Source organism: Natrix helvetica (assembly GCF_964273705.1).
Source record: "Natrix helvetica genome assembly, chromosome: Z".
Taxonomy (NCBI): Eukaryota; Metazoa; Chordata; class Lepidosauria; order Squamata; family Natricidae; genus Natrix; species Natrix helvetica.
Window position 1 is genome coordinate 96478557 of NC_138554.1, and position 13189 is coordinate 96491745.

Here is a 13189-nt window from a genome sequence, read left to right on the forward strand (position 1 = left end):
TAATGTCTTGGTAAGACCACACTTGTTCAGCTTTGGACTCCATGGATACAAAAAAGATGTGAGACTCCAGCAAGAGTGCAGAGAAGACCAACAAAGATAATTAAGGAACTGAGGTGGCATGAATTGGGTAGGTCTGGTTTAATAAAAACAGGAACTATGTGTGACATGATAGCAGTGTTCCAATACCTAAGGGTCTGCCACAAAGGAAAGGGGATCCACCTATTCTCCAAATACCTGCAGTCAGGACAAGAAGCAAGAGCTGGTAACTAATCAAGAAGAGAAGAAACCTAGGAGAAATTTTCTGACAGAACAATTGATCAGTGGAACAGCTTGCTTTGTGATGTTCCATCACTGGAGGTTTTTAAGAAGAATTTGACAACCATTTGTTTGAAATGATATAGGGTTGGACTAGAACTTCCAAGCTCCCTTCCAACTCTGATATTCTGTTCATACGTGGAATCCCAAAACTACTGGATCAGTGTTTGAACACCATGGGCATTGACAAAATCACCATCAGTTAACTGCACAATGCCACTTTACTTGGAACAGTTTACATTCTGAAACAATAGTTTTAGCACCATCAGAAATCTGGAAAGAACTCAACAGTTGAATAAAAATGTCAAATCCAAGCTAATTATCTGGCTGATTGTATGACCAACCATAATAAAAGAGATGCTTCTCGAGAACTCACTCATGTTCCAAAGCACCTTTTTAAAACTATTTGCATAGTCCCAAGAGGCACTTAAGAGTTAGATATCTTATTTTCAAGCATTGAAGGAATATAAAAAGAAGCGTGCTTGGCAGACCAAAAACCAATCTAGTCTAGCATCTTTTTTCTGTTCTTGGCAACCTTATGTTCTTCAGCATATGAGAATGCCACTCTTAACTTATACTTGGAAGAAATATTCAGAGAAGCAGTCATTGTGTCAACTGGTTAATAGCTTCAAAGGATCCATTGTAAAAGTACTGTATGCTATAAGCTATTTAGTCATTGTTTTAGTTACTATTAATCTTTGATAACAAATTGTATATAGCCTTGTTTAGTCATTGTAAGTTATAACCTTTTAGTCATTTTTAAAGCACAAATTATCTTAGTTATAGTTTAATTTTTTTAAAAAATAAAAATTGTACAGATTTAATTCAACATTATTTGTGTATGTGTTTGTTTGTGTGTGTGTGTGTGTGTGTAGTGTCACAACCCCTGGTATGCCCAAATATGGGAGGGAGCATACTGCTTCCCTTTTTCTGTCTTTCAGCTCATCCCAGGAGCCATCCAGGCAGAAAGCCATTTTTTTATGTTGCCTTTGTTACATTGGTGTTGCATTTGTGCTGATAAATAAATAAAGGGAGACTAGTATAGATCTATTTCAAACTTGTTGTATTCAGGTCTTTTCCCATGTAAGATCGAGATTGCCTTGGCAACATTTTGGCGAGGTCTCACTCGCCATCTTCAGGCTGGTGTTTTCAGCTTAAAGCGTGGTCGGAGCAGCCATCTTTCTATAAATCTTGGTGTGTGTGTGTGGAGTGCTGGCTTTGTTTCAGTAAGTGGATTGATTGGCTGTGTGGTTGTATCATGATTGGTAGATTGGTGCTGATTGGTGCTGGCTGTGTGTCCATTGTTATTTTGTGTTGTAATGGCCTGGGTGGTGGGTGGGGCTCATTTGTTGACTAGGGCTGGTTTCCAGATGTCTGGTAGGCAGAAGGTATTGTCACGTTTATTCATGTTGTGGGGGTGTTTCTCTACGAAAACAATTACACACACACACACACACACACTTTTTATTCTGTCGAATGCTTATGTAATAATTCTGAAAATGAAAAAAATTGATGTTCCAAAAAAGGGGATCTGACCCACTGTCTTAATCATGACATGAGTTAAGAGCAAAACAATGTTTTAAAATAAAACATTGATGGTAAAGCTAAGGCAAAATTATAAAATCATGAACATCAGTAGGTCAATTAAATAAGTCATTCTGTCTCTCACCATACACTCACTGGAATTTGGTTTTCAAATAATCTAGTGGGACAAACAGTGGAGGACAATCTAGTTACTAAGAGGAAACTGTTTCACAGTGCTGTTACTCAAAAAAGTGCTTCTCAGTCTCCTCCAAGTATTCCTCACAGAAATTAAATGAGTTGCACGTGTGGGTGGGCCAACTTTGTTTTCAGCACAAATCTAGAAAGATTTTCTATAGGAAAAAATAGCTTTCTTGAGGATTATGTTATTTGCTAACAATAAATTGCAAATACAGTATATATGTGTATAAGCAAATATTTCCCTGTAAAGGGCCACAGAATAGACATAATGTGGTCATAGTAACTATATTTCCCTGTAAAGGGCCACAGAATAGGCATAATGTGATCATAGTAACTAGAACAAGTCAAAATGTAATCTGCTCAAGTAGCCTTCAAATGCAGTTCTATGTAGAATGCTTTGCAGAATCTATACCTATAGGACTAAGGATGAGTTATTGTAGGCACATTCTTCTGCTCATAACTCTTAGTCCAAACTGGGCAAAAGCTATCCTAGCCACAATCCTCAATTCTTCAGAGGCTGTGCTGGCCATAGCCTCCATCTCTCCATCTGGTAATAGCTGCAAGCTATGGAGGGAACCCCAAGTCACAAATTTATTCTTTCAAGGGAAGTGCCAAGTCTCCCTGGAACTGGCAGGATACTATAATGAATAGGCTGTAATTCGGCTTTGCTAAGCATGTTTTATACCATTCAAACGCCACCAGCTTCCAGACACTGTGATAGGATTTTACAGCACTTGCAACCAGTCCATCGTTGGCCAAATAGAGCTAGATATAATCAACATATTAATGGTAGTGCACCCTAAATAACCATATGGTTTCCTATACAGGTAATCCTCAACTTATAACCACAATTGAGTCCAAAAGTTCTGTTCCTGAGACATGTTAAATGAGTTTTCTCCATTTTATGACCTTTGCCACAGTTATTAAGTTAATCACTTCCAATTCTTAATAACATAGTTATAAAGTAAATCAGGCTTCCCCATTAACTTTGTTTGTGGGAAGGTAACAAAAGCTGATCACATGATCCTGGGAAAGTACAACTATCATAAATATGAATTAGTTGCCAAGCATTCTTAAATCTGAAATACAACAGGTATAACCCATAAGAAACCTTATATAAAAAAGGTCATTTATGTATATATGCACACATACCCTATACTGCAAGATTAATTTTGGTTACAGCTACTGTGAAAAGCACATAGTTGTTAAAATGTAACACTGTCCTTCCAGCATCTCTTTAAAAAAAACTTTTAAAAATAAATGGTATGATAATTTCAGATGAGAGACCTATAACATCAGCAATTTGGTTTCCATTAACTTTCTTATTCAATCAGGAGTTTTTACCAGTCAGTTTAACTCCATGTTACAGTTCATATTCGCTATATTTGTTTATTCCACTAGAATATCTACCCTCTTTTAAAATGTATTTATTTGAAAGCCAATGGGCGCATTTTAATATGTATCTGGGTCATTTGGCACCACATTTTTCAATACTCATGATGCTTCCAAACATACTGGAAAATAATTACAATATGCAGCAGTTGAAAGTATCTAAGATCAGAACAAATGACAGAATTTTGACTAAGATATAACCACTTTAATGACCAGTGGATATTGAATACAAAAGGTATACTTAAAGAAAGCCCAGAAATCTAGGCAGAATTCTATCATACCAAATGCAAAAATATTTATCGCTATACATCTTTACTATTCCATATAAGATCTCCAAATACAGCCCAGATACTACGCTACTGACATCCCATTGTAAGTGTATTTTAGTACTACTTTTTAAAAATGCCATAGTCATGTCAAGTTAAAAATTTTCAGTGCTAAAAATATAAATATAGAGATTTAAAGAATTACGATTAACAGTTTTAAGTGCTGTATTCTTCTTCATGGGACTTCTACGTTGTCTATCTCTCTTTGGAAAGTAGTTCTAATAACTGATTGTGATTTAACCCATTGGCTATGCTTGGGAAAGGTTAGCACATTTCAGCTAGAGTGCTAGATCAAGATGTTACACTGGCACTAGGGAAAACTACTGTAATTTGTCCACCTTCAGCTCGCTGTCTATGGAGATTCTCAGTCATCCAGGTCAGGGTTATCCCAAAGGTACTTTTTCAAAAGTCAGTTGAACTTTGTTTTTCCTTGAAGACATTTTCCTTCTCATCCAAGAAGCTTCTTCATTTCTGATTGGTCACAACTTTCTTCTAAAGGAAAAACAAAGTCCAGTTGCCTTTTCAAAAAATATATTTGGCTCTTTGGCTCAGTCACTCTCTTTTTAGTACAATCTATTTCATCGGATTGTTGTAGTTTGGAACAACAATAGAAAGCAATATCATTATGATAGCTAAAAGTCTTAAAATAAAAAGTGAGGTCTGAATCTAACAAATTACAATGAGCTGCATATTGTCATTTTACTATCACTACTGGAGTATACAGTCTGAATCCATGACTACAAGCAAACTCAGACATTATCAACGTATTATAATTTTTGGGATGAAATGTATATATAACAGGGCCCCTCAGAATATGGGTGATAAAAGAGAACTGTTGCAATAAAGACATTCAGCCCAATGGAGAGGGAAGCATAAGAAAGAAAGTCAGTGTAACTCTACCCAAATTATGGTAGGTGTAAGTTGATATTGAAAATTACTTTAGCTGGCCTTCACAATGGTATTATATTATTTTATTATCAGCACTAATGTTTGCCAAAATCCAAGTGGTTCTTGTTCCTAAATTTGACAGCCTCACAAATACTTGTCTAGATAAGAATCTGTCCTTGAGTAATCAGGAACTCTGGAAGACAGTGGAGAGATACCACTTTAGAGCATGAATGTGAAACTCATGGTGCAAGAAATTAGGAAGCATGGTGGATCAAATGAATACAGGTTTATTATTTGCTAATACTCTCTATAAGAATACCGCATAGTCTGGAAGACAGATCCAACCACCAATCAGCTGCTCGTGCTAAATCAGGCTGTGTTGAAGCTGACCAGACTGTTTGTTGCTTGCTTCTAGGAGGCAAATTGTTGCGAGGCAGATTTCCCCCCCCCTTGTTTTCCCCCCCAAAAGCTAGGTGCATCTTATAGTCCAGAGCGTCTTATCATCCGAAAAGTACGGTACTTGAAAATGGAGCTTGCTGTGACTTACGGCACCATAAGAGGATATGTGTGATGTAAACGCAAAATAATAATATTAAAATATTGCTTCTGATTTCCAAATTTTCTCTAACCAATATAAGAGAGTTTTCCTTGCTACAAAAAGTTGAATACAGCTTATCTAAAATGTCTACAGTAAACCCCTCACATTCCTATGTTTCTAACAAAAAAATAGTCCCTTTATAAGTCATATTTTCCCTGCTTCCTTAAAAAACTTACTTGCCTGATCCTTTTTTGGTTTTTGTCCCAGTGGGGGCACTGGGGGCATTCTCTTGAGTTATCTGGTGTTCATGTAGGTTAGTGGTGTGTCCAACCAATTATCTGTCTGTCTGTGTCTCTCTCTGTGTCTCCCTCCCTCCTCTCTCTCTCTCTCTCCCTCCCTCCTCTCTGTCTCCCTCCCTCCCTCTCCCTCCCTCTCTTCTCTCTGTGCCCCACCTCTCTCCCTTTCTCCCTCCCCTTCACGCTGTTCGCAACACATATTGTGAGAGGGGGGGAGATAAACGTAATGGACTACCATTTAAAAAGTATTACATCTTCCAAATTGTGCTGGACCCAAACTGGCAGTGAACCCAGACTCCCTGGGCTTGTGTAGTATACATTTCACATGTAACTGTAATGCATGCAATTGTACAAAATCACGATAGAACATTTATCATGTCTAAATAATGGAAGGTGCATATTGTTTAAATTACTAACACTCAAAACATTCAGTACAAGTCACTTGACATTAATTTCCTTGGTCAAATCTTTTTTGAAATAAGTCTGTTTTGACAAGCAATTTACCAAGTATCTTTGTAGAGAGAGCTAGGCTTGATGGGTTGTTGCATTAGCTACTTGACATTTGTCCCCAGTCAGACCGGATGCCACATGAAAAATTTACTCTGGAAAAGGGCTCCCAGGAATAAACAGTTCTCTAGTGTGGCTCACGGGGGAATCGACAAGGTGAGCAGAACTTCAACTTGTCACGGATGCACTGTTCTGACGAACATAAGTAGATGCTAATGGCTAAATCGTGACAGAATAAAGTCCCACAACCATATGGCTAATTGCCACAACAATATCTTCAGTGTTATTAATCAAGTTTTCATAGTGTGCCATGATAATTGGAATAATTAGAAGCTGCATAGGTATTGCTTTTTTCTCTCTGTCTCTCTCTCACACACATGCAGACTCTGCAGACAAGCATCTAGAAGAACCACTATTTCTATGCTGCATTATTTAGTGCACATTTTTCAACAAATATGGTAATTAATGAATTCACTGTTTTTTCATCTGAATCTTTTATTACCAAGAGGGTTTTTCTAGGAATATGTGGATAATTAAATGAGTCCATTGTTTTCTGCCCATAGTGGCTAAATTCCCACCATGCAACTCTGCTAGCTGTAGGCAGTTTATTTTAGAAAACGTATGTCTGTTGTTTTATAAGTCATATGTAAAATAGAATATGACTGCTATGCTACTTACGTTTGCCCTGAAGTAATCCTAATTGAAATCTATGGGACTTGACTCTGAAGTACTTCGTTACCCAATCATTCTTTAACAGCCTGCAAATATAAGAATTACATGCCAAAAGTCTGTTGAAAAATTAAGAAATCATACATTAAAGTGTAGTGAACTTATATGCAGCTTTGTTTTAATTGCATTTAAAAAGCTTACATGAAGCATATTTTTAACACTGTCAAGTGCAACATAGCAGTTTAGTTTTAGTACCGTAAGAGCTCAAGAATGCCAAAAAATATATGCTACATCTGAATTAAAGATATAAGTAAAGCATCTATTTAGCATGTTTTGCTTAGGTGAGTGCTTAAATCATCATTGTCATTCATTTTGTATACTTGGTCTTTTTACAATTGTATAGGCAATGAGAAGCCACCCAGGATTTCCTGGGTACATGTATAAATAGTTATTGAACTGGTCAATGTAACTGAAACATTAATGATAATGACTTTCTTCATGAATATATGAAGGCATTATTAGCCAAACTAATGGATAGAAATGGACTGCTGTCTTTGGCCTTTGAAGGGCAGCTTACTTTAGATTCAGAAGTTAATTTAGGCATAACATGAAATACTGTGGTAAAAATAAAACATTTTTCTTCTGCTTTCTGAAAAGTTAGTTTTTCCTTGATCAAGAATTTCCAGAACAATATCCTTCATATGTTCTGTAGGCTGTATCAGAGGTGGGTTGCTCCCGGTTCGGCCCAGTTCAGGCAAATGGGTAGTGGCGGCAGCTTGAGGTTCTGCCCACCCACCCAGACACTTCTTCTCATGCGCAGAAGCGTTGTGCACAAGCGAACCAGTAGTAAAAATAATGGAAACCTGCCACTGGGCTGTTTGACAAAATGGCCTAAGCTGCTAGAATTGAAAATGGGCTTTGATTGAAGCTTAAAGCAGTCACCCCAACCTGGGTTCTCCAGCTGGTCTGGAAGTACAACTTCCAAAATTCCTAACTAGGGTAGGAGGTCAGCTAGGACTTTTAATTCCAACCCATTGGCAGACCATAAAGCCAGGAAAGTGTGCATCATTAAAATATGTTCTAAAATTGGAGTTAATATTTTAATCAAATATGTACCTCTATTCTTTTGTATCTATTCATGGCTAAGCCTTGCAGAAAGCTTTGGTAACCTAGTATGTGCTTTCTTTAATCTATTAAAGAAAAGAAACTTCATTTTACTCATAGAACTTTTGGTAGTTGGTTTTGGCACTAAACAGCTCACTAACAGTTTATCCTACCACATTACTTCATGCAGTGAATAACAGTCACTTACATGGGAGAAAATAGAGAAATGAATTCCTGCAAACAATTTTCTTACCACTTTATGAAACTGTCTCTACTAGTTGTTTTTAATCACATTTGAGTCCTTTTTCAGGCATTCAGTTTAATGCATAGAGGGTTTCCCTCTGAATAGAGAATGATCTGTGCATACTATTTCCATCCTTTTCTTTCATTGGCAATATGTTCAATTGGGAGTGTGAAGAAGACTTGTAGTCTAAACATCAGTTGCCCACATACAAAATTCATGTTGGTATATATTAGATCTGGGACAGCATTTATGCCATTGTCCTGTTATATTGTCTATTAAAATTATAAATACATGTGTATAACTATCTGAATTGATGCATTCTTCCAGCAACGTATCTTTCAGCATTCATGAATAAAAATGATGAAACCAAGATAGATTCCACAATATTAACAGTAGGTGATAAAACAGGATATAATTCTTGCACTGTTTTGTTGTATTTACCCTACTTCTTGTAACATAACATTGATAATAACTATTATTTTTAAAGTCTTTTAACAGAAGCTAATGAAATACAACTAAAGGAAGCCCAGCAACTTCAGGGAAAAGCAATAATTATCAAGATGCCATTTTGAATATGAGAGCTTTTTCCAGTTTAGATAAAGCAATCTGAGGCATATTTTATAGAGAATGAAAGTTATCAGAAGAAAATGCAGTAGGGGGATGTGCTATTATGCTTTTATATGATATTTTTTACAGAAAAAACTATTGATCCAATTCTGGCAAATTTTCCAAGGTGTGTGAATAATAGTGTGTAAAAAATTATGTAATAGCTTGCAACCTTAGAGAAATATGAGAACTAGACAATCCCTGTGTGCATGTTAATAGAAGGTATCCTAAGATTTTTAATAGGAATGTATTAATTAATAAGAAATACTACTGACTTTATAAACAGTTAATATAGTTTACTTTTGACTATAATAAAGTTGATCTGACTTAGTATGATATTTTCGAAAATAGTGTTTAAGGAGCTATTTACTTCTGAATTCTTTCATTGTCTCTGAAGTAAGAAATTATACAATTATACAAGAATATTTGAACACATTTTTTAAAGGGTGTGATAATAGTCTTGTTGGAGAAAAAGTTTGGGACTTGTAGCAGTCATTGACAAGGCTTGAATTTCAACATTTTAATATGCATTATAAGGAAGTATTCATTGGGTTTTGCAAGTATCAGAAAGCTTCATTTTTGCTACTTCTAAAATATACAGAAAATAGGGCACTATATCAGTATATGAATTGTACAAGGCAAATTCCTAATATTTCAAACATGGGAATGGGCTAATGGATTATTATACAATATCTAAAGACAAGTCCATATTTGACTTGCAAGAATGGATCATTGATATGTGCCCTTTGTAAATTTTAATTCTCTTTCAATATGAAATTATCTCATATTCTTGAACTATTTTAATATAGCATTGTGTACTATTTTTCATTTTGTTTCTCTTCTAAAAATTTAAACATCATGTTGTGATGGTATTCAAATCATGATTTGATAATATTCTTGTTAAGCACTTTTGTATTTTATTTATTTATGTCATAGCATTGATCCAGTTATCTATGATTTGTAGCTGCATTCATTACATTTATTCTCAGTAATCCTTACAATTTCTTTTGAAAGTTTTAAATTTAATATTTTTAAAGTCATTCTAGAACATTAATATTTCTCTTTAAGGTCATTATTAAAATACCATTTGTGAGTAGTAATTTGGGATTGTTTTGCGATTAAGATTTAATTATACAGAAATCATCTGTAAAACACAGGACTATGTTTTTTTAGAAAGGAAATAGTAATAACTATTACTGGTTTTTTTTTAAGTCTTTCAGAATTTTAGACTGATTTACAATTCTATGTTGGTGTGGTAAATACAAATTATTGTGTTACGAAATGTGATAAAAGGGTGCGCCGTCTTGAGCATAGCAGTCTGCAGGTGTGGCAGATGTGAGGCTAGAATTAACAGGACAGAACTATAATTAAACTATACAACCATTCAAAAGAAAGGGACTCCTCTTGTCCAATGGTATCATTAAGTGAAACTTAGATTATATCTACATATTGGAAAGAACAGTAAAAGTGTGTTAATTAGTATAAAAACATTCCGATTCAGACATAATTCTTTATAGCATCTATTTTGTGTTATAGGAAGAGAAAGCATGCTGTAATCTAGCCAGTTAGAGATGTTAGGGAACCTTGGTTTGTGGCTACTACTACAATGTTGCTGAAAAGGTACAGATAGCAGTCGGAATACAATAATTTTCAATTGTGTGAATTGCACATACCCGTCAGCTCTGCAATATCAATATGATTTCAAAAGCAGAGAAATCCTTTAACTCTCTAATTCTGTGAAAATAATAACTCTTCATTCCAGTGCTTAACATTCTCAAAAGACAATTTAAAAACAAAAGAAAAAAGCACCAAACAGACTGACTTGAGCATCCACAGTTAATGCCACATCATAACATGATACAGAAGAAAATGGAATTTCTGATTTTTTAAAAAATTGAATCCTACTATGTCACAATCTGTTTCCCTCTCCCATTTCACAGACACAAATGTTCTTTTTAGTGTATTTATTTTATCTGTTTCTATTCACATTTCTCCCAATCTGTGAATCACCCAAAAGAAATTTCTGTATGGTAGTCACCAAGACAAAATCTTCCACACCTTGTGCAGTACAATTAGCAGTAAATTGTGCAAAGATTCTGTGCTTTATCTTCCTTTTCAAGTTTTAGGAGTTCTGATTTGTAGCACTTGAGATACATATTATATTTGTTTGTTTAAAGTACATGAAGAATGTTATAATATTTCTGAATTTTAATTGCATCAGCTATAAGCATAAAATACAGCTGAAAGTTACCTCTGCATTGCATTTGCACTGGTTATAACTTAATAATATAAATGTCTACTTAGAATTGGCATTTGACACAGGATTAAAGCATTGTTCAGTTACTTAAGATCGTTTAAAAGAAAGGCACATTTCTTAAACAATTTGATCAATTCCATAACAACTTTTTATAATTGAGCTCATCAGGAATATAAGATTGGTAGGCATACAAACTTCCAGTTTAATAGCATTTCAAAAATAGTGCTTTTATGTACCTTACTACACTTATTTAATGCAGAATTTGACATTTTCTAAACCACATATTGGCTTACATACCAGGGGGAAGGGGAATCTATTCTTAGAATTACTTTCATACAGAAAGTTCAAAAATGAATCATTAACGTGTTTTCAACTATAATCGTAAATCCAGTTAAGTACCATCAAGATATCTAATAAATTATGAGGGCTCCTTGATGCTCTCTGAGCTTGCTTGTTTCCTTGTAGATGTTTCATCACCAAAACTAGGTAACATCATCAGTGCTAGTACAGAGCTGTCAGCAAACAGCACTCCTTACTAGCACAATGTTACCTAGTTTGGGTAATGAAACATCTACAAGAAAACAAGCAAGCTCAGAGAGCACTAAGGATGCATCATGTCAACGCTAAGCTACATATATTCTCCTTTATTAATAAATTAGTGTGTATTGGATTTCTGTATAAATTATTATTTCTCATTTGTGATGTGCAGTTTTTTATGTGTTGCTTGGAATTTCTTTCTAGGAGATGGATAAGGCTTCTATTTGGAAGAGAATTTCTCCTTCAGGACCTTCTTGTTGTGTGGGATGCATTATTTGCTGACAGCATCACTCTTGATTTAGTTGACTACATTTTCTTAGCCATGTTGCTATATATTAGAGATGCCTGTAAGTATTCTTATCATATCTAAGTAGTACATATAACTTGTTCTTATACAATGTGCATTACTTTTCTACTTGAAATATAGGTTTTTTTAAAAGTGGAAATAGATGGTATCTAATTGTTAGCATATAAAAGCAATTACATTAATAGTAAAAATCATGTTAATGCTCATATTCCTTCTATGCTTGTTTTCACATACAGAATTCTAAATAGAATTGCATTAAGTAGTGTTCAAAGTAAGTATAGATCGCCACCTTCTGGCAGATACTACAAACTGAGTAAAAATCTATTTCATTATTGACATATTTTGCCATTCCTTTCTGTCTTTTTTCTATTAACTATTTAATATGCCATTTATGTATTACAATTAATTCAGAATGTTTATCATAATTTCAGAATTTATAGAAGAAACTTTTTTAATTAAATGCACAATCTATTACATGACATTTGGCATTAAAAAATCTTTCTTAAGCAAATATAGGAATCTTGAGCAACTTAGAAGTAAATAAAAGACATTTGTAATATAACTCAAATTTATCTCAGTTGTTTGATGAACTTGCTTAAAGTACAAAATAAATAAAATAAATGAATAATATTAATTGGACCATCCAGTTTAGGAACCTACTACCATTATAAATGTAAAAATATATAACCTCTCCTTGATAAATTCTAAAAAATCAGTGTTCTTTAGTTGATCTGAAGAAATTACCCAAGTCTCCAAAAACCTATATACCCCTTTAGAACCAAATCTTGAAAATATTTATGTTACTTTTTAAAAAGTAATATTCTATTGCATTACATTGCTTGATTCTCAACACTCTGAAAATACGAGGTTTGCTCCAAATATATATTTTGACTTTATCTAAAAATTAGTTCAGTTGCCCTACAAGTATTCCCAGTTCCAGTTAAATGTTCTTCTTAGTCAGCTTGTTCTCTAGATCATGTTGAATTAATGCTCATACATTTTTGTATACTATAAAAATGTATTTCTTTTATTTTAAAAAACACAGCTCAATTCTAGGTTTTTCTGCACAACAGCAGTGAAACAGACAATAGTGAGTTCAAACCTCTGAACTAACATAATGGGAAGCCTGCAAAATGAATATTTTTACCCCCATCTCTTACAATGCTAAACACTTTGGAAAGTCTTGTGACAAAGTAGTTGCAGTTTGCGACAGACTTTGAAAGCTTTTTACGCCTTTCCCAGCTTTATATTAACAATAGGAATAGACAAGAAATAAATTGAAAACCAGGAGATGAGATTATAAAATAGGGTATTAGTTACAGAAGTAATAGAAGTATTTGGAAGTATAGTACTTCTAATTTAATATTAGTAATTGGACCATCCAGTTTAGGGATCTACTTAACTTATTTCTACTTAATAGAAGTAATTTCTATTATGTCTGAAGTTGTAGTAAAGATTAAATAAAATGGAGATTTGAGACC

The 13189-nt window shown here is 34.3% G+C and overlaps 1 protein-coding gene across 3 annotated transcripts in view; it reads left to right on the forward strand.

Moving 5' to 3' along the window:
* The window catches only part of TBC1D5 (TBC1 domain family member 5), a 407032-nt gene that overhangs the window by 313778 nt on the left and 80065 nt on the right, over positions 1-13189 (forward strand). For all 3 annotated transcript variants that reach the window (XM_081970868.1, XM_081970866.1, XM_081970867.1), the window contains exon 14: positions 11606-11748. In XM_081970868.1, the coding sequence (XP_081826994.1) occupies positions 11606-11748 (143 nt within the window). The remainder of the gene's footprint in view (positions 1-11605; positions 11749-13189) is intronic.